General features: G+C 53.2%; 1 protein-coding gene across 1 annotated transcript in view; it reads left to right on the top strand.

The window, feature by feature from the left end:
- The window catches only part of PLCG2 (phospholipase C gamma 2), a 159,991-nt gene that overhangs the window by 106,051 nt on the left and 31,944 nt on the right, over positions 1 to 21,996 (top strand). Inside the window, exons 15-25 of the mRNA XM_027513943.1 lie at positions 2,371 to 2,475; positions 3,959 to 4,048; positions 4,636 to 4,811; positions 6,259 to 6,459; positions 7,336 to 7,455; positions 8,577 to 8,757; positions 10,254 to 10,325; positions 14,266 to 14,375; positions 17,309 to 17,405; positions 18,709 to 18,775; positions 20,715 to 20,872. Coding sequence (XP_027369744.1) covers positions 2,371 to 2,475; positions 3,959 to 4,048; positions 4,636 to 4,811; positions 6,259 to 6,459; positions 7,336 to 7,455; positions 8,577 to 8,757; positions 10,254 to 10,325; positions 14,266 to 14,375; positions 17,309 to 17,405; positions 18,709 to 18,775; positions 20,715 to 20,872 — 1,377 coding nt within the window. The remainder of the gene's footprint in view (positions 1 to 2,370; positions 2,476 to 3,958; positions 4,049 to 4,635; positions 4,812 to 6,258; positions 6,460 to 7,335; positions 7,456 to 8,576; positions 8,758 to 10,253; positions 10,326 to 14,265; positions 14,376 to 17,308; positions 17,406 to 18,708; positions 18,776 to 20,714; positions 20,873 to 21,996) is intronic.

Genomic DNA, 21,996 nt, shown 5'->3' with positions numbered 1-21,996 from the left:
GGCATGGTGGCATGTGAACTTGGGGCAGAAATGTTGCCTCTCTGTTAACATGTAAGCAAAACTTAGCCTTTCCTCCCATCATCAATGTTGGCAACGAGCCACATGGGGCTTTGTCACCAGCAGAAATCATGGATATTTTCACATCACATTTGCAGTTGTTGCAAACATCTCAAAGTAATGTGTGCTCATCATGCCGTTGAAATTATGATGGTTATTAGATCTGCCTCTAGATATTATATGAGGTGTTAATAAAGAGGCATGTCTATTAGTATGTTACAAGGATTTTTACTTACTGTCTTAAGAGTTGTATTTCAGTATCACGCTTTCTCTTATAATTTTACGCATTATGAGTGTTGTTCTGAGGAAAGGATCTGTACTCTTCCCCAGACTTCAGAGGTGAGGTTCATAGCACAGAACTGGCCAAGCCTGCCTTAGGGCACCGTCCTTGTGTGGTCGATGCTGGGTCGCAGGCACATGGAGATCCGGCTCACAGAAAGGGGAACGCGAGGGGTCCAGGGCGAGGGATGCCTGGTAGGCAGGTGGGACGTCAGTGGGACAGGCCCGGCCTCTCCTGGCCTGGCCTGAGAACTTGGTCACGTGCCCACCCCGCCTGCAGGGGCACTGATACCAGCAGGAAAGCATCGGTGGAAGAAGCGACCTGGATTTCAGTGACAGCCAGCAGGTCCGTGGGAAGGACGGACAGGGGTTTGCCAGGCAGAGGAGCGGGAAGGCCCTTCAGGTTCGGGGTGGGTGGTGCACGCGGTGTGTTCCCTGGATTGTCACTGGGCCACGAAAACGCACTGGGGACATTCCCTACATGTCAGGAGGTCACAGTCTGGTGGGGAGACCAGCCTCTAAGCGGAGGAGAACCGAGCAGTGAGGGGGCTTCAGCTGAGGCCCATCCAGAGGGGAGGACCCTGGTGTGCCCTCGGGTCAGAGCAGTAGCATCTTTGGAGGAATTGGCTGAGATTTTGGGGTAGATTTCCCTGAGACGTACAGGGAAGCTTCTAACATTCCAGTAGAACGAGAGGCAGAGGGTCTTGGCCGGGGAGCGTCCATGGCTTCTCAGGTTTGGTCGGTGATTCTTCGGGGGGCCTCGATGCCTCTCTCCGTGACTTCCCTCTGTGTCCATTAGGACAGCTCTCCGCGTGTCTCCAGGGGTTTCTGGGCTCTCTTTTCACGGTGGGAAGTAGCACACAGCCCTTTAAGGAGGAGTCGTGGGCTCACCCGCCATACCTTGTGGCTCACCGCTCTCAATTTCAGGGAAAGGGGGTGGAAATAGCGTCTGTGACCCAGTCAGTGAGTGCTGCACACTGGGCTGGTTCACACTCATAGATGGTACTCAGTCTCATGACAGCCCCGCAGGACGGGTCATCTGGGCCCCCAGCCCCCTCAACAGGGGAGGCCTCAGGTGCAGAGGTTGACTCGGTGGAGGGTGCACGGTTCCTGCCAAAGACGTCACTCAGGGCTGTTAAAGTGGGGCGTTTACGCCCTGCCACGGCATGTGTCTCGCTTGGCCACTGCCTTACGGGACCCGGCAGGGCTCTGTCACCCCCATTTTACAGGGGAACTTACTGAGACAGATTGTCATGCGGCCAAGGCCACCCAGTGAGGAAGGCGATGGGCCCGGGTCTGACTCCCCATCCAGAGTCCCCTCCACCAGGCCGCCGCTTCCCAAGGCTTGTGCGTGTGATGTGGGTGGTCAGCACTCACCCAGGTCTTCGTGATTGCCCTCTTAGTCTTGCCGATGGACACCAAGGTTTCAGAGCAGCGTGGCCACCTGCCCTGGGTCACACAGCTGATAAAGCAGCGGCAGGGCTGTTTGCACCCAGGTCTTCTCAGCCTACCTCCCCAGTGTGCCCGCCCCTGCCCTGCATAGCCTGTGCCCACGGATGCACTGTGGGCTTGCCTTTCCCTCTGTGTGCTGGAGAATGTGGGCGCGTCACTATCTGCTAAACTAGCTAAGGAAATTTAACAGGGAACAAAACAAAGTCCCTGCCCTCGTGGGGCCTGTATTCTAGCAGGGAGGACAGCGGACAGTTAGATACGTGGCTGCACACAGGGCTGGAGGGTATGAAGGTTTGCTGAGGAGTATGAGGGTTAATTATGTCCAGGGGCTTGAGGTGACAGGGGCGGGAAAGGGGTGTGTGGGCAATTTCATGTCACGTAGACAAGGGAAGCGCCTCTGGGCCGGTGACGCTGAGTGCAGAGCTGAAGGCGGTGAGAGAGAAGCCGGGCAGAGAACCGGCGTGCAAAGGCCCTGAGGCGGGTTGGTGCAGTGGGTGCTGCGCTGACGGGGTGGAGGTGTGCCGGCCCCACCATCCTAACTTTGGGGCTCAGGGAGATGGGCTCTGTGTGTTCTTCCCTCAGCATAAGAAGCTGGGCCCCCGCGGTGACGTGGACGTCAACATGGAGGACAAGAAGGACGAGCACAAGCAGCAGGGCGAACTGCACATGTGGGACCCCATCGACCAGGTGCGGCCTCTTGCGACCCCACTCAGGGCCTCGAGCGCAGCGCCCGCCGCCGGCCGCGCGAGGCCAGTCCTGTCTCACTCTCAGCTCGCTCTATGTGAACTGGCCAGTTTTAGGAAACAGTGTTTTCTTTGGCCTTATGAATGTTTTATTTTGAAATAATTTTATATTCAGTGTAACATACTATAGATTCTCAGGCAGAAATGTACACACACACACACACACACACACACACTGACACCCCTTTCCCCAACACGCACACACGCACACGCACACACACACACACACACACACACCTCATACATCTTTCACCCAGAACACACACATACACACACACTCCTCATATATCCTTCACTCAGTACACACACACACACATACACACACACACGCACACTCCTCATACATCCTTCACCCAGAACACACACACACACACACACACACTCCTCATACATCCTTCACCCAGTTTCCCCAAATAACAACATCCTGTCTAACCAGAGCGTAATTGTCATAACCAGGAAGAGGGACGCTAGCTACATTACTACGGACTGACTTGCGGGCCTTATTCCAGTCTGTCCACTGATCCTTTTTCTGGTCCAAGGGATGCACTACTGCAGTTAGTTGTCCTGCCTCCTTAGGATCCTCCAACCTGAGACAGTTCCACTGGGAACAGTATTATTATTATTACTGGCTGTGCCACACGGCTTGCAGAATCTCAGTTCCCCCACCAGGGGTTGAACCCAGGTCCCCTGCGTGGAAGCACAGAGTTCTAACCACTGGACTGCCTGGGAATTCCCAAAGTAACATTGTTTTTTGATAAAAATGAGGCGTTTTGAATGCTAATGCCACTTCTCGTATCCCTTAACCTAACACGGCAGTCCATTTGAGTAGGTATTGATCAAATGGTTGATTGAAGTATGTAATCGATATTCAGTGTTGTATTAGGTTCAGGTGTGTAGCAAAGTGATTATTATAGATTTCATATATATATGTAGTATTTGTTTTTCTGCAAATATTTGAGTATTTTTTACATATCTGTTCTTATAGCCTAGAAATAAACCTTAAAAATGGTTAAATGAAGAATTAAGTCATATTTAAATGTTGAAGAAAGGGTCTCTAGACAGACTGGCTGAGAAATCATGAAAATTTTAAAAGGTAGATGAGATAGAAAAAGACAGTCATGAAGACACGCACAGAGAAAACAATCCCATCATTCATAAAAGGCTTCAAATTAAGTGACTATGATACTGCGTCGTCTACTTGTAGACATACTGAATAAAGAAGTCCTCAAAATGCTAAAAGAACCCCAGGATAATAGGTGTTTTAAAGGAAACATCTCACAGGGGCTCTAGTTCAGTGAAACCACCATAAATGGCTACAAAAGTGGGAAAGACAAGTCCCTGGGGTGACGCCAGGCAGGAGTCTTGGGCCTCAGAGTTGATGGAGCAGAGATTTTGAGGGGAGACCTAATGCTGATCTTACTTTGTAGAAATGGACTCGGCACTACTGTGCTGTTGCTGATGCCAAGCTGTCCTTCAGCGATGACATTGAACAGACTGTGGAAGAGGAGCTGCCCCTGGTAGGTGGAGACCTCCTATACTGCTCCTCTCATCCGGTTCAGGCCTGGACATGCTCAGCCCATCCATGGAGCTGCCTCTTTGGGTACCAAGGCTTGCCTGGCTCTTCTCTGATTGGTTGGCTGGCCCATGTGCTTAGCCAATGAGGCGTAAGAGTCTTTCCTGCTCTCTGAAAGGCTTGATTGGCCTGTGCTACCTGGGGAGGATGAGAACATTTGATGCTCTGTTCAGCCCCACTTACTGACTTAGTTCCTGGCTTTCCTGCCCTCTGTCCCTGGGCTGCTGACCGTCCTTAGTGCTGTTCCTTGAGTGCAGCCCCCAGGGTATTGTAGCTTTCAGACTTCCTGTACGATAGAGTTGAGGCTGTACTGGGCCGTGACTCAGGAGGCCACCTCAAATGGGGCTGTCAGGAGTAGGTGGCTGGCGGGGGCAGGGCAGTAGAGGCTGGCTTCCCAGACCTCTTGGGGTGAAGGCAAGCTGAGGCCATCCTTGGCGTGTTACCCAGTCCCCTGAAGCAGTGTGCACAGATGGACCAGTCTGGTGATGCTGGTCCTGGTTTTCAGAAGCCTCTCCTCTCTTTGTGGCCCAGGATATACCCCCAACAGAGCTGCATTTTGGGGAGAAGTGGTTCCACAAGAAGGTGGAGAAGAGGACAAGTGCCGAGAAGCTGCTGCAGGAATACTGCGCCGAGACAGGGGGCAAGGATGGGACCTTCTTGGTGCGGGAGAGTGAGACCTTCCCCAACGACTACACCTTGTCCTTCTGGTAATGCCTCTCTGGCTGGGCCATGCCCACCTTCTCCCCACAGCTGGTGGGATCGAGGGGCCATGTGGCAAGTGGTACCAGCTTAGGCTGGATTTGGGTGGAGCTGAGCTAGAAACCGAGGCTTCCCTGGTGACTCAATGGTAAAGAATCCGCCTGCAGTGCAGGAACCACAGAAGACACGGGTTTGATCCCTGGGTCAGGAAGATCCCCTGGAGAGAAGGGAATGGCTACCCACTCCAGTACTCTTGCCTGGGAAATTCCATGGACAGAGGAGCCTGGCGGGCTGCATAGGGTCACAAAGAGTCGGACACGACTGAAGTGGCTTAGCAAGCACGCGTGGGCTAGACACCCAGACTTCATTTAGTGAGTTTTGGGGGGCAAGACTTGGGTTGAGTGAGGCCCCCGAAACGTATTCATCTACATCAGTGCAATATCAAATATTGTAAAGTAACCTTACAGAACTGTGGTGAGGCTGTAGTGAGCTCATCTACGTTAATTCATTAAAAGATACTTATTTTGGGGGTACTTGTTCAGTGCTAGGCACAGTGACTTAGCAGTGACCAGCCAGACACGGTCCCTGTCCTCTTAGAAATTAGGGTCTGAGAATGGAGATGGACAGTGAAAAAGGAATCACGCAAATAATACATAATTCTAGTTGTGACAAGTGCAATGAAAAAAATGCAGGACGTTATGAACTTCAGTGAGAGCGGGATCTGGTGTGATGTTGGGAGGAATCAGGGAAGACTTCCTGGTTTTCAGAAGCCTCTCCTTTCTTTGTGGCCCAGGATATACCCCCCACAGAGCTGCATTTTGGGATTTATTCAGTGGATTTTAAATACCACTGAAAGAAGTGGTATTTAAATTGAGACCCGAAGGATAAAAGTTCTAATATTAACAGCATACAAATAACAGTGAGAGCTAACACCAGCAAGATGCTTACCATGTACCGGGAGCACTCCAGGCACGTTCTCTGTGTGTGTGAGGTCTTGTTTCATCCTCAGGACATCTCTGTGAGGCAGATACTGCCATCTCTGTGTGCGTGAGGTCTTGTTTCATCCTCAGGACGTCTCTGTGAGGCAGATACTGCCATTATGCTTGTTGGACCACTAGGGAGGCTCAGAGGGGACAAGTCACTTGTTCAGGGTCGCTTAGCTCATCAGTGGCAGAGTCAGGATTGGAACCCAGGCTGTCTGGCTCCAGAGGAGCAGTGATGCAGGTGAAGGGGACAGCAGGCAGAGGAAGTAGGTGGAATGTTCTGGAATCCAGGCTCAAGGAGTAGCTTGTGTGGAAGCCCTGGTGGGTTCAAAGAGCAGAGGGAGGCCTGTGCGGCCACACAGGGCGTCTACCCTGGGGGCCGCGGCGGCAGCTCTGGCCCCTGCGTCCTCTGCTGCCCCGGGCGCAGGAGGAGCCCGCTGGGCTGGCTTTGACGGGGTCCCTCTCCCCACAGGCGGTCGGGCCGCGTGCAGCACTGCCGGATCCGCTCCACCATGGAGGGTGGGACCATGAAGTACTACCTGACGGACAACCTCATGTTCACCAGCATCTACGCCCTCATCCAGCACTACCGCGAGACACACCTGCGCTGCGCCGAGTTCGAGCTCCGGCTGACCGACCCCGTGCCCAACCCCAACCCGCACGAGTCCAAGCCGTACGTGTGCCCGTGCTCTGGGGGCGCGAGTCGGAAATGCCAGCCTTGAGGGTGGGCTGGGCCCTGCGTTCGCACGAGGCTCCTCACCTGGGCCCACCAGGGTCTCTCTGAGTTCCCCAGGACGGCCGCTGTCCAGAAACCTGCTGCCCGTTCCTCCCGCCTCTCCCTCCGCCCCTCCCATCCTTTCTTCTGCTTTGTCTTCAGAGTCCCGAGGTCTTGGGCTTTGATTTTTCAGAGACTAATTCTGACCTGGTGTTACCGTTCTACTCGTCAGAGCTCATTCCTGTTAGTCTGAAAGCAAAAAAAAAAAATTGTAAAGAGAATATCGGTTAGGCCTTGCAAAGGGTTAACTAGTTCTGAAAAGAAAAGAGTAATTTTTAAGTAGAAGCCTGCTCAAGTGCACTTTTCTGAGGAAGCCATATAGCTGTGACAACTTGGGGATTTTTACTTTTCTTGTCTATATTCAAGTGGATGGCCTTAAAATGTGCTGTTTTGCATTTTTAAAATTAACTCCCAGCCCCTCTAAAACCCCGCTCTGTGTGTTTTCTGCCTCTGATTTTCTGAGGCACTGCAGTGGCTGTGTCATGCTCTGATGCTTGGGTCAGTGGTCTGGGAGGGGGTAAAAGATTTAAGTTGATTTATTCTCTTGTGCTCCAAGCAGACTCCCTACACAAATGCTTCACCCAAGCTGTGTCTGGGTGATTGTTTTCAAAGTCACCGTCACTAGAGGGGATTTCGGGTAGGGAGGCCTGCTGTGTAATTTCCGTGGTGGGCTCCAGGGTCGTATTTCAGGCCTCCCGGGGACCCACCATGTCCTCCTCCACTGCTGGTCTTAGCAGCCTCTCCCCTGGCCATTTCCCCCGGCCTGTGCTGCAGGTGGTACTACGATGGGCTGAGCCGTGGAGAAGCGGAGGACATGCTGATGCGGATCCCCCGGGACGGGGCCTTCCTGATCCGGAAGCGGGAAGGTACCGACTCCTATGCCATCACCTTCAGGTAAGTATCTGGGCTGCAGCCACTTCTCACTCTGCAGGGGCACCTGGGCAGGGCATGTGGGAGGAGAAAGCGGGAACTGCAGGTGGGTGCTGAGCCTGGTGTCCTCTGTCCAGAGTGTCAGCTGTGATGGGGATGGTAATAATAACAGTGAGAGCAAGAGCAGACGCTGACGTGTGCTTTCAGCATGCCGGGCACTGCTCTGCATTCCCGAGAGTAATGTGCTTTACATGAGTTCATTTAATCTTCCCAAAACGCTATGGGGTGAGCGTGACCCATACCCCTACTTTCTGGAGGAGGAAACTGAGGCACAGGGCGATGGAACAACCTGCTGAAAACATGCAGCCTGTTAGTGGTGGAGCTGGAGTTTGCACCCCAGCAGCGCTGGCAACCCAGATGGGTGGTGATGCAGCTCCGGTCTCCTCCCATCCGCCGTTGCCGCTGACTGTCAGTGGGCAGGCCGTGTGGACCAGCCGTCTCAGGGCCGTGGTTCTCTGTGTTAAGTCTACCCCAAGACACCTGAGTCCTCCAGTTTCCACCGAAAGCAGTATGAGGGAGGGTCAGACCCCATTCATCAAACTGCCCCTCCATGTCCCCATCTGCAGGCTCCCCTGCCTGTTCTTGGTGATGGTAGTGGAGTCCTGGGTGCCAAAGACTGAGTTCCCAGGTGATGTTCCAGACACTGGGCTGCCTTCAGGGCCTTACCTATTTATTTTTATTTATTTATTTTTTAATTAATTTTTTTTCAAATACTTTAAAAAGTATTTATTCATTTATTTAGCTTTGCCAAGTCTTAGTTGCAGTATGTGGGATCTAGTTCCCTGACCAGGGATTGAACTCAGGGTATCTGCATTGGGAGTGCAGAGTCTTAGCCACTGAAGTCTAGGGAAGTCCCTTCAAATACTCTTTTGACCTCACTGCATGGCATGTGGGATCTTGGTTGCCTGACCAGGGATCAAACCTGTGCCCCTTGCGTTGGAAGTGTGGAGCCTGTCCACTGGGGCACCGGGGAAGTCCCAGCACGTCTGTCTGTCTGGTGCCCTGGGATGCGTGACTGGCTGTTTGTGGGCTTGTGTGGCTGTCACCCGGCTGCGGGATGTCAGCCCCGCGTGCTCTCCCCCCAGGGCCAGGGGCAAGGTGAAGCACTGTCGCATCAACCGAGACGGCCGGCACTTCGTGCTGGGCACCTCCGCCTACTTCGAGAGCCTCGTGGAGCTGGTCAGTTACTACGAGAAGCACGCGCTCTACCGGAAGATGAAGCTGCGCTACCCCGTGACCCCCGAGCTCCTGGAGCGCTACAACACGGTGGGTGGCGGACCCGCCCGGGCGCGGCGGGATAGCCCGTTGGAGGTTACCATTCACCCGTTGGTTCATGGAGCAGACCTTTATGGAGCACGTACGTGCGGCCCACACGCTCTGGGTCCAAAACTGCAGAGAGGACCCAGACTCTGCCCCGGTGCTCTTACAGCCAGTGTGGGTGAGACAGGCGACTCAGGAAGTGAAGAACCATCGAGCGTGTGCCAGCCGATAGGAGGATAGGTGCTACAGAGGACAGCACGCTGAGCCGGCCGGATAAGTGGGTAGACGATGGGGAAGGGGCTGCAGTTCTCAGGGGTGCTCGGCAGGGGCTTGCTGACTAGGAGACGTGGGCAGACACTACGGGAAGTGGAGGAGACAGCCTGCAGCTGTGAGGAGGAAGGAAGAGCAGTCAGTGCAAAGGTCCTGAGGTGAGAGTGTGCATGGAGGCAAAGAGGAGACGCTGGTATGGCTGGACCTGAGTGCTCCAGGGTTGGGGCAGAACTAAATAAGGATGGAACTGCATGGCGTGGGGCCACACACAGCGGCTTTTATTCTGAGCCATTGGAGGGTTCTTCTATTTTTGGGGGGGTCATGCCATGCAGCACGCAGGATCTTAGTTCCCTGACCAGGGATCAGACCTGCAGCCCCTGCGGTGGAAGTGGTATCTGGACCACCAGGGAAGTCCCCGCTGTGGGGTTCTGAGCGGTGAAGGGAGCCAATCTGATTACCATGTCCCAGTTCCTATCAGGTAGATTCAGTACGTTATTGAAAGGAGATCATGCACTGTCAGGAACCGCGTGTGGGAGAGCACGGTGGAGCGCCGTCAGCCCTCGGCACATTCAGGTTCTAGAAGGGGGAGTGGGTGACACATAGCCACGTAAATACGATGCCCCCGGGCAGGCTAGAACAGGATGGGGCGCTGTGGGGTGGGCACTGCATTAGATGGGGGCCAGAGAGCTGGGAGCGGGCCTCCTGCAGAGTGTGGGAAGGCAGCCGGGGGGCAGTGGGGGCAGGTGGGTGCAGGACTGCACTGTGGGCTGGGGCTGCAGCCCAGTGGGGGCCTGGGAAGGGCAGGAGGGGTCTCCAGTGTGCGCTGGTGAAGCTCTACCGCCCTGCTTTGTGGCATTTGCCACTCTCTGTGCTCTGAGTACTCCCGCGGTGGCCAGTTTCAAGCTGCCGGCATTGAACGTGGGTCAGGAAGGGTGGTGAGCTTGCTCCAGGACACCCGTGCCTCTCAGGGCTTGTGTTTTGACAAAGGAGGATGGCGCCTGGCATGGGGTAGGCCCGCGCTGGGGCCTCTCTGATCCTGGGGTAAGATTTCCAAGTTTTGGGGAACTTCTTAATAGCTTCTTACTGGCTCGACCTATAAGGTGAGTAAACTGAGGCTTCAGCTCTTCTGCTAGAGGGCAGGAAACCATGAGGATGCCTAGAATCCTCATTCTAAGTGAGGGCTGTCCCGGGAGCTCGAATGACTCCATTTATTTTTCTCTCTTCTTTTACAGGAAAGAGATATAAACTCCCTCTACGATGTCAGCAGGATGTATGTGGATCCCAGTGAAATCAATCCTTCAATGGTACAGCATACACTTCCGATTCACACTGTTACTTAGTCACTAGACTGACACGGGTCTTGCCGGTAGTTCAGTGGTAAAGAAACTGGCTGCCAAGGCAGGAGATGCGGGTTCAATCTCTGGGTCAGGAAGATCCCCTGGAGAAGGAAATGGCAACCCACTCCAGTATTCTTGCCTGGACAATACCATAGACAGAGGAACCGGTTGGGCTACAGTCCATGGGGTCGCAGAAGAGCTGGACACGACTTAGCGATTAAACAAAAACAAACAGATCGACATAGGGTCTACCCCCAGTTAAAAGAGGGCAAGGGAATGTTTTGGAAACTCGGCCAAAGAATTCTTGGAGGGGAGAAGAAATGACGACTGACAATGTGACATCTAGTTTCAGGGAAGAGGTTAATAGAATTCCATCCAGATGTGACTGAGCCTTGCTAAAATTCTGAAGTTTGATGAACCACCTTTGGGTCCAACAGCTTCTAATTAAAAGTCTTTCAAATGTTCCTTGCTCACTGACTGAGCCTGTGGTGTTTATAAATTCCATTTGGTTCAGCGACCCCTCTGCCGTGCGCACGCTATCTCGTATTCCCACCCTGGCTGCTGAGTCATTTCATGCAGGTAGGGCTGGATTTGACTGTGAGCCTGAAGCTCCCAGTTTCATCTTAAATTTAGCTGGAGCCTGCAGAGGAGCAGTGCTGGCGAGTTTTCCATTTGGCTGGGCCGTCTCGTCTGGGATTAGTGTACAGTTCTCAGTTTGGAAGGGACACCCTGCTGGTGTGCTCTGTAAAAATCCAGAGATTTTCTTTTAAACTTATAATCCTTGGCCAGTGGAAATCCCTTTCAGCAAGCACTGAAGTCTTGAAAAATTGTGGGTGCATGGAACTGGGTGTGAAGTGCATTAGGGGACTTAGCCAAATAGGGGGAAAAAAAACATTTATTAGAACTGACAGATGCTTTGGTTATGAGAGTGACACGGCTTCACGTCAGGCAGATGTCCGGGGATGGTGGAGATCATGGTAAACTGAGGACACGCCTCATCTCGAGAGTGGCCACCCCTGTCAGCAGCTGCCATTTCAGAGCCCAGGCGGGGTCTTCTCATTTCTCAAGACAAGCCAGTAATCTGGATGTTTGATGTGAAATCTCCCCATTGTTAAACCCTGGTCACTATGCCAAGGTATCTGGAGGAAGTCTCCCTATAGTCAGTGAGCCAAGTAAAACACGATCGTATGAGGAGTTTGAGTGCAAGCTGCCAGACCATGGCGAGTACCTCAAAATACAATTATTATTCTTGTGATTGAAGAATGATGTAACACTGAAAAGGGAAACACATTAAAAGCAGGGAAAACAATCCGCCCTGGGCTCAGCATCCTGACACAGTAGCCATCTGCAGCTGTGGCGTTCCATCCCCTCTGGTCCTTGTCCGCGGGGAGATGTGTTTTACGGTCCCCACCCCAGCACCTGCCATTTCTAGTCTTTGTTCACCTGCCACTCGGCCATGAGTGAGTTTCTTCACTGCTGATCTACTTCATGACCATTTTTTGTTGAACCTGGTAGGCCATGCAGTTTCGATGCAGTACCTGGACTGGGTACCTGGACAGGGAAGCCTAGCAGCGTGTTGCAGTACATGGGGTTGCAGAGTCTGACATGACTGAGCAACTGAACTGAACCTGGACTGGAATTGTAACTTAGAGAATATTTTTTATGCTGTAGAATATTCTAGGTGACTGGGCCCTTTAGCTGTGTCTCCATCAATGGCCATTTGGGTTTTCTTTAGGTGGTGCTCTTCTCGTTAACGCTAAAATGAATTTCTTCACCTGTGAGGTTTTGTATCTTTCACTTTATGTCCTTTGGGTGAGTGCTTAGGACTGGAGTGACGAGGTCAGTAATAACAGGTAACACATATTGATGACCGCATAGCGAGCATTGAGCTAAGTGCCTGACGGCTCAAGAGTCCTCTAACAGCCCCAGGCATTAAGCACCATTTTTGTGCCCATTGTACAGATGAGACAACTGTGCATAGTAGTTTAATGATGATGTAAGTGTGGAGCGAGGATTTGGCTGCTCCCAGACACGCACTTGTGGCCACTCTGCAGTGCCACACGCCTGTGTGCTCATGCGATGGGTGGCTCATTTCTCTAGTCCATGAGGGGCGTGGCATGAGGACCTCTCCTGCCATCCGTCAGGCTGGAGACTTCCTCTTCGTAGACGGCACTATGTGCCACCCTCTCTGCCACTGGCTGTACCTTCCTCATGGCCTTGGAGTCTGGCAGTGACCTGTAGAGTTTCATGGGGAAGGAGACAACTCTGGTCTCTGTGTCCGGTCTGCCCTTGAAGCAGGATGCGCAGGAGAGCTGGCTGTGTTTGCAGGTTGAGGAGTCCAGGTCAAAAGCTCCGGTTGGAGTTCCCATGGCAAAGCTCACAGAACCCACACTGGAAGCATCACAGACTATGGTGGTAACTCATATTAATGGAGTCTTCCTCTGCTCAGCCACTTGCCAGCTGGTTGACTTTGGCCAAGGATGCTTCATCTCTCTGGACCTCTATTTCCTCATCTGTAAAATGGGGTACCATCTCTACTCCCTGCCTGTTAGGATTATGAGGATTAGAGGAGATACTGTAGGTAAAAGGCCTAAAACAGGGCTCTGACTGTAGGAAGAACTTAAGAAATGCTCGCTGTCGTCGTTTTTATCCTTGCGTGTGTTATCTCACTCAATAGTCTCAATGAGCCTGTGAAGTATGTGGTGTTTTAATTCCTGTTTCACAGATGGGGAAACAGGCTGAGAGAGCCTCAAGATTATATAGCTCTTGTACAGAAGGGGCAAACTGAGGACTTGAGCCACGTGTCTGACTCCAGAGCCCCGTGCTCCTGAGGAGCAGTTTTATGGATTCCTTGTGAAAAGCCCCGTTCCCATTTCCTTGTGTCGGAGGAGGGGAAGCTGCTGATCTAAGCAGGCTGGCAGTCTTGGAGGTTTTCCTGTTCAGCGTTTGCTTGCTGTGTGGGTGTTCATCTTGCGGTGGACTTGTGCTCGCCCAGCAGCAAATCACGGAGGAGGAGTTCCGCCCTCAGTTCTGTCTTGTTTCTGCCACTGCAGAGGCCGCACTTAATGATTTCATGGAAGAGCACCTCGGGCACTTGGAGAATGCCAGCATCCCAGGGCGTGTCAGGGCATCACCAGTGAAAATGCTGGTGAGGCTCGGGGGCCGCCAGAAACGGTGTTGAGCTTGAACTGCTGAGCGAGTTGTGAGGACTTCCGAGATGGTGGGCGTGGTTTCGCTGAAAGGCGTGTCCTTCCCGTGGAAATACCGACTTACTCTGAGGCGCCCTTCGTTGTTCAGTCGCTCAGTCGTGTCCGACTCTTTGCGACCCCATGGACTGCAGCACCCCAGGCTTCCCTGTCCTCACCATTTCCCGGAGTTTGCTCAAACTCATGTCCATTGAGTCGGTGATGCCATCCAACCATCTCATCCTGTCATCCCCTTCTCCTCCCGCCTTCGGTCTTTCCCAGCATCAGGGTCTTTTCCAACAGAGTCTGCTCTTTGCATCAGGTGGCCAACGTGTTGGAGCTTCAGCTTCAGCATCAGTCCTTCCAGTGAATATTCAGGGTTGATTTCCTTTAGGATGGACTGATTTGATGTCCTTGCTGTCTAAGGGACTCTCAAGAGTCTTCAGCATCACAGTTTGAAAGCATCAGTTCTTCAGTGCTCAGCCTTCTCGGTGGTCCAGCTCTGATATCTGTACGTGACTACTGGAAAAACCTAGGCTCTGATTTAGGCCAGTTCCCCTTGTGGCTCCCTGGCAATGCAAGCCCTTCGCCACCAGATGGCGCCATAACCCTGGACAAAAGCCGCCCTCTCTTTTGAGACGAACCAAATGTGCCAGAAAGTGCAGCCACCTCCCTCTTCTTTTGCCTGGCCTGACCCTTTACCTTCTTGTTTTCCCTGAAAGCCTCAGAGAACCGTGAAAGCTCTGTATGACTACAGGGCCAAGCAGAGTGACGAGCTGAGCTTTTGCCGCGGTGCCCTCATCCACAACGTCTCCAAGGAGCCTGGGGGCTGGTAAGGCTAAGGGGAGCTTGGCCCTTCGACCTGTCCCTTTCTAGTGGTGAGGCTCAAGCGCTGGCTGAACCCTGACCCCTTTATCTCCTGTTCTGGCCTGGCTTTGACCTGTCATGCTTTCTCTGGGAAGGTGACCGATACATGCTCTCCTTGCAAAAGTGGGTAAAGAGCAATAGCAATTATGATAATGTCATTTATTAATATATATTATATTAAATATTATTTTAATTGTAATAGCAGCTGCTATTTATTGAGGTCTTACTGTGTGGCAAGCACTATGCTAATTGCTTTCATACATTATCTAAGCAAATTCTTGTCCCAGCCCTGCAGGGTTTTGACTGCGATTATCTCTGCTTTATGTGGGCTTCCTAGGTGGCACTAGTGGTAAAGAACCTGCCTCCAACACAGTCATGAGATGTGGTGGGTCCGATCCCTGGATCGGGAAGATACCGTGGAGGAGGGCATGGCAACCCACTCCAGTATTCATGCCTGGAGAATCCCGTGGGCAATAGATGCAGTGAATGAGGCTTTCCAAAGTTCAGCGACTGAAAACCACAGGCTCTTCCCATTATGCAAGCCTGTGCATTTTAAATTCAAATTCTTGTGCTATTGCGTAGCCCCATGCCCTGTGCAGTGGCCCGGACGTGGATTAAAGAGGTGCATTTAATTAAAGAGGTGCACCCAGGCCAAAGGCACCTGGATGTGTGACAGCTGAGTTATCTCTTCCCCTTTTTTTTCACCCAGGGAGAAGAATTCTCTGCCCACCCATAGGTTCCCTCAGCAGGTGGTTTCATGGGATGGTTCCTATCTTAGAGCAGTAAGGATTGTTAGTAAGGATTGATGACCACGAGCCCTTGCAGACTCAGGCACCTCACAAAACTGGTGCTTCTTCCTCTTGGAAGACAGCCGGACCTGACTTAGAGATCTGAATAGTGACTCACAGGGAGCAGTGCCGAGCTCCGTCTTAAGGACTTCATTTGAAAGCATTCATGTGATCCACACAGTGACCCTGTAAGGTTGCTTCTTTTCTCCCCTGCATTTCACAGGTGAGGACAGTGAGGCACAGAGAGGCAGTAACTTGTCCAGGGTCACATAGCAGCCTGAGATTTGAAGCTAGGCCTTCTGACTCAAGGGGCCACACTCTACTCACTCATGTGCTAGATCCAGAGGTTTACCAGTTTTGTTTTGTTTTGTTTTGAATTTGGAGAACACCCTCTTAACAAACCCACTGCTTACCTGGATCCGCAGAGGGTTTTGTCTCAAGATGGGTTGAGAGACTGGAGTGAGTGCTGTTGGCGAGGGACTGGGGTAAACCGTAGGCCTTCCTGAGGCACCCTCCTTGCTTACCCTCCCCCTGGTCTCAGTGTCGCCACCTAGTGGGATGCCTGACTCGAACCACATTTTTGCATCCTTCCAGATTAGAGGACCACATCGTTTTTGTTTAAACCGGGATGCATTTGAGAGTGAAGGGAAGGTATAGTTAATAATTACACCTGGGCCGCAGGTGTCAACTACCCAGTTCTGGGCACATGGTCCATACAATTGCCCATACAGCCAGACTTTGCTGGAGATGCGGCTGGAGAAATGAAGGTTGAAAAGAGTATGTGACAGGGGCTCACAGCTGGCAGTTCTGTTTCCACCAGGCCGTGGGACAGTCAGTCCTCTCTGCTTATTCAGGTCAGCAAACATTTGTTAACACATTATTGACCAGGGACTTTTTGCAGAAACTAATGCCTGTGGAGTTAATATGTTTCCAGTCAGTAATGTGTTAAGCACCCCGAGTGTAGATTTGATTAAGACTGAGGAAGGTCACATGTAGAAGGGAAACTGATAGGTAACTGTAAGTTAATGTAAGGTGTGGACTGCTTTGACAGCTGTGGGGAAAGATGCCGAGGAGCAGAGAGGAAGAGCTCTCAGCCTGGTGGCAGTCAGGGAAGGCTCCTTGGAAGAGGAAGACCCCGGCTGAGTCTTACACTGTTAGGTGGTTCTATAGAGGGCATCGGGTACGGCAGAGAAGGTAGACAGGCATGGCGGGGCCATGTGGGGAGTGGGCCACAGACGGTCTGGAATGAATATCAGGTTCAAGTCAGAGAGAGGCAGGAGTTGAGGTCCCTGGGTTAGAGCATTACGATGGCCAGGCTACACAGTTTTGGCTTGATTTTGAAGGCCTCAGTGTGGTGGGGTCAGAAGAGCATTCTGGAAGGAGCCCCCTGGCTGCAGGAAGTGGGCCACGGGAGGGCTCAGAGAAGGATCCAGCCCAGGCATCAGACTTGGGGGTATCTTGGAGGTGCGGCCAGTTTGTTTGAATCAAGACATGTACAAAGTTGATAATGTCTCATGTTATTAGTGTTGCTACCAAGGTGGGAAGGTCAGGGGTGGGGGCACAGTTTTAGCTGAATGACAAGAACTAACACTGTGGAGTGCTTTATGTGTAAACGCAAGACGATGTTAACTCCTATGGCCCCAGTGATATCCTTAGAGGGGGACATGGGGACTGCCCCCACACCCAGATGGAGGGTCTGAGGCTCAGGACACCCCTGCGGTTGGTGGAGGAGCTGGGACTCGAGTCCAGGCCGTCTGACGGCAGACCCTCCCTTACTCCCACCCCCATCTCTACATTCACAGCCCTCCCTGAAGGGCCTGGGCCTCCGCTGGAGCCAAGCTTTTGTCTTGTGTGGTATCTGATGTCCACTTAAAGCACTGAAACTGTGGACTCAGGGGCTCTGCCGAACACGAGGGTCACGGCCAGGGGAGGGCGAGCCCCAGCAGTCACTGCGGGGGGAAACAGCAGAGGACCCTGCGGGGGGGTCAGGAATTCCTGGCCCGGTCACTGGCCCCTCCCCCCGCCCCAGCAGCAGGGAGCTAGCGAGCAGTGATGAGGGTTAACAGCGCTCGGCCGAGGCCCCCTGACAGTGCCTTCTGTGTTTCCATAGGTGGAAAGGAGACTATGGGACCAGAATCCAGCAGTACTTCCCGTCCAATTACGTCGAGGACATTTCACCAACAGAAGGGGAGGAGGTGGATAAGCAGGTGAGTCTCCATCGTTCGTTGCAGGGAGGAACCCATCGATCCTGTTCTGAGGGCTCTGCCGAGCCAGCTCCGTGGACACGTTTTTGCATATGTTGCCCTGAGCTCCAGACCAGGGACAGCAGAGGGATGGGGAAATCAGGACTGTCCCCGAGTTGTGGGTGAAAGTCACTGTGACCAGATAGTCAGGTTTAAATCAGGTTGTGCTGGGCCGGAAGGCTTTGCGTATGCAGGAGGATTCCCTCCAGAGTGAAAATGGCCAGACGGGGAATTTGTCCTTTGCTTAAACCAGCTTGCAGATGAAACACATTTAGCTTGGCCAGCCAGACGTTCAGAACGTGCTCCGTGTGAGTAAGCAAGCTGGCGCACGTGGGGGGTGAGGGGAGGCTCTTCTGGTGACATTGCAAACCTGGTTTCTGCTCACTGCCTCTTGCTCAGAAAGCTTGAAGAGCAGCTGCTTTCAAGGTGACAGCACTGCTCTGAGGCTGAAATCATAGACTTTCTTCTAAGAGAGTTGGGACAGTCTGGAAAGGCTGCATGGAGGAAGGGGCCTTTGAGCGTTAAAAGTCAAGTTAGAGTCCAACAGCGAGAGACTGGCAGGAGGGAATTCCAGGTGGGAGATACAGCCTGAGCCAAAGTGTGGTGGTGGAAACACAGTTCACTGTGCTCGGCCTGAGGCAGAGACGTGGCCCTCCCAGCTGTGTCTGCCCCATGTTGCCCTTTACCCACGGTCAGCATTAGCCTGGTGGAGGGTGGGGATGAGTCCATGCAGTGGGCAGATACACAGTTCTACCAACTTTTCAGAGACCAAGATACTCCCATCTCCTCTGGCCTCTGGGATGGTTCAGATGTGCAGTGGAAGGAAGAGCTGGCTGGTGGAGCAGAAAGCCCGGAGGCCAGACTGCAGAGCTTAGGTGTGGGTTCCGTAGGACACAGGGAGCCACAGAAGGTTCTGGAGCTGGGCTGGAAAAGGAGGCCAGTCCCATTTCATAATAACATCACAAGAAAGGGTCTAGGGTGTTTTTTTGAAACCGGATCTGCAGAAACGCCTTGAAACCTGCTCTAGACAGCACAAAGCGTGTTTTTACAGGTGGGAAATGAAACGCTGAACCTGCCGGCACCTACTCGCCGCTGGGTCCCTGTCAGCAACAGGCTTCATTATTTGGTTCTCTCCCCACGGATGTAGGGAAATGCATTTTAAACAGCTCCACAGGCATTGTCTCTGCTAAACGGTGTGCTTTGGAAACTGTTATCTTTTTATTATTCCCGTTAAGACGAACGTGAGTTATGTCCTGTTTCTTCACAGATTATTGAAGACAATCCCTTAGGGTCCCTTTGCAGAGGAATCCTGAATCTCAACATCTATAATGTTGGTATGTGCACCCGTGGTCTCAGCCTGGATTCCCACCCAAGTCGACCCCCCCAACCCCCCACCTCCCCACCCCCCGACCCCCCACCCCCAGAGCCTGGCCTTTGGACTGCCCCAGGCAGGGGTGGGGCTTTCTAGCCTCAGCTTGAGTACTGAAGCTGAGTACTGGGCCAGGCTGGTCAATGACTTCATCTTACGTCTCATAAACTGCTATACTATTCACATCTCTACAGTGAGAAAACAGCCTGCTGCGTACATAACAGGTGCTGGACGGGCATGGGCTGCTGTTACTCCCAACACCGTCATCCTTATTTCAGGGGCCCGCCTGGGTTCCCCGGGCTTTTCTGGGAGGAGCCGAGACATCCGTGCAGTGGAGTGTGAAGTTGGGGGTGTTGGTTCTTAGCCCAGCTCTGCCTCTCAGGCCCTGCGAGACCCTGCGTCTGTCATAACTCCCCCGAGGCTGCAGCTGCCTTCAGTTCAGCTGGGCATCAGGAAGCCTGGCCTCCCCCTCGGAGCTTGGGGCAGGCCGTGGTGGCAGGGGTGTGATCTGCACAGGGCTTCCTGGGCCCTTGTAAGATGGAAGGGCTGGCGGCAGTGAGGAGAGGCTCTCGGGCAGGAAGCGGGAGCAGCTTGCTTCTCTGGGTCTTGTAAGATGGAAGGGCTGGGGGCAGTGAGGAGAGGCTCTCGGGCAGGAAGCCGGAGCAGCTCGCTTCTCGGGGGCTGCCCAGGTTTCCAGAGCTGGCTTCTGTGTCCTCTGCCCCTCCCACCTCGACCCCCACCCCACCGCAGCCCATCAGTCCATCAGCTCAGCAAGTGGGAGGACGACTCTCATTCCAGTTGACGGATGAGAAAACAAAGCCCTGTAGTGACCACGGGAGCTGCCCGAGGTTCCACTGCGATTATGGGATGGGCTGGATCCAGGACTTCCCTGGTGGCTCAGATGGTAAAGAATCTGCCTGCAATGCAGGAGACCTGGGTTCGATCCCTAGGTCGGGAAGATCCCCTGGAGAAGGAAATGGCAACCCACTCCACTATTCTTGCCTGGAGAATCCCATGGACGGAGGAGCCTGGCGGGCTACAGTCCACGGGGTTGCAAAGAGCTGGACAGGATTGAGCATCTCCACTGGATCTAGGGCATCCTGTCCTCCCTTCCCTTGCCCTTTGTATCACCCTGCGCTGCATTTTCAGAGCACAGGCCTGTGGCTCAGGGTGGTGAGTGGGGAGGGGACTCAGGTCTGAGTTGAGCCTCAGCTTTGGCCGCTGCCAGCTCTGTGACCTTCCGTGGGCTACTCCGCCTCAACCAGTCTCTGTTTTCTCTCCTGTGAAACGGGCAGAACGGGAGTAGCACCCCAGAAAGGGCGACGAGGATTAATAAGATACAGTGGGATGTGATCTGCTTAGAGCACCGCCTGGCAGATGAGCCCAGGGATCTTAGCTGAGGGGATTATTTGGTGGATAATTTTTCCTTTTGTAGCCATCATTTTCTCTGTCTAGAACATACTTTCTCCTCAGAGAGAACTGATTCCATGCCTAGCTTCTTGGGCCTGCCGGCCATGCGTGCCCTATGCCCATCACTCCAGTCTCTGTCTCTATCTTCGATGGCCAGCTGACTCCCTGGTGTCTCGGGCTCCCTTTTCCTCTCCTTCCTGTGATGAGGATACTGGTTCTCAGGTTTAGGGTCCACCTGGAAGGCAGGGATGATCTCCTGAGATCCTTCTGTACATCTGCCCAGACCCCCATTTCCAGATAAGGTCACATTCACATTTAAGACACGCATTAAAACCCAGACCGCTACCTGATCCAAGGTAGATTTTCCAGTCAGCGCCGACATCCACAGTGATGGTCGGCTTGGGGTCCTAAGAGAAGTGGCCTGGGACCTAGAAGTCTGGTCATCTTGGCCTTCTGTCAGGCTGATCAGGACTTTTGTTATCCTTTTCCCAAAGTAAAAGCCCCACATGGGAAGAACCAGAAGCCTTTCGTCTTTATCTTGGAGCCCAAGAAGCAGGGCGACCCTCCGGTAGAGTTTGCCACGGACAGCGTGGAGGAGCTGTTTGAGTGGTTCCAGAGCATCCGGGAGATCACCTGGAAGATGGACGCCAAGGTAAGCCTGGGCACCTGGGCTCCACTGAGCCTGGTGTCCTCCGGCTTCCAGTCCTCTGCCGAGGTGCGGGTGGGTCCAGGCCGCAGCCACAGAGAATTTGGGGGGTGGGGCAGGGAGGGAGCTCAGACAGCAGGAGCGGAGAGAAAGGGGGCGCTGGGTCTTCCTGTGGGGGCTGCGTCTTGTGTGAAACCTTTGAAGGTTCAGCGTGTGCGTGGTGACCCTTGATGTTTGAGGCCTGTTCGGCCCCGTGTATCTTAACAATAAAGCTTTGCCGTCCTCTTTTAAATGTTATCTTGCTCTAAATACTATTCTCTAATACTCTAAATACCATCTAAATACTTGGGATAAAGCAGCCTGGATCCTTCCCGTGCATTCACTGAGCTCATCTCCCTGGACTGGAAAGGGCCCTGGGTGTACTGGAATTCATAAGACCCAGCCCCTTCCTTCCAGAAGTTTCTGTTCTTGTGGGGGAACCTCCACTCCAGATGGGCATGAGCTTTTGGGGATTTATCCTGAAAGGTCTTTATTTTGTTTCAGTTTTTACTCTGGGGGCCGCCCCCGCAGCAGGTAGGATCTTCGATCCTGGGCAGGGGGTCGAGCCCACACGGCCCGCACTGGAAGCGGAGTCCTAACCGCTGGCGGTTTTCTGAGAAGGGTGAGGTTCTAGTAGGAACAGGAGGGTTAGAACTAGGCCGACTGGAGTGTGCCTCCTGGCGTGGCTGGACCCTGGGCAGGTAACCACACTCCTCTGGGCCTCGGTTTCCTCGTCAGTAAAACGGGGAGCCGGGTACCTAAGTCCCAGGGTGCGGTGAGGACGAGGTGGGGCAGTGGTGGATACCACAGGCCACGCCTGACACTCAGCAGGGCCTGAAGTCGCGGTGGCATTTCACCACCACACTTGTCGTGCCTGGAGGGCCTGGAGGTGTTGCCGTCTCTTGGGTGATGGAGCGTGGTGCTGTCTGGTCTTTCTTGTGGCCACAGAGCCGGGAAGAAGCTTTAGGAAGGTTCCCCATGTGCCTGGCTGCTTCTCAGGCAGATCCTGACCCAAAGGACTGACCCGGGAACTTCCTCAGGTTCTCCTGGACCCCTCTGACCTCTGCTTACAGGCGACGAGTCTCCCTCCT

This window comes from Bos indicus x Bos taurus, chromosome 18 (assembly GCF_003369695.1).
Source record: "Bos indicus x Bos taurus breed Angus x Brahman F1 hybrid chromosome 18, Bos_hybrid_MaternalHap_v2.0, whole genome shotgun sequence".
In the NCBI taxonomy this organism is placed as follows: Eukaryota; Metazoa; Chordata; class Mammalia; order Artiodactyla; family Bovidae; genus Bos; species Bos indicus x Bos taurus.
The sequence above is the reverse complement of the archived record's forward strand: the minus strand, read 5'-3'. Positions and strand labels throughout refer to the sequence as shown.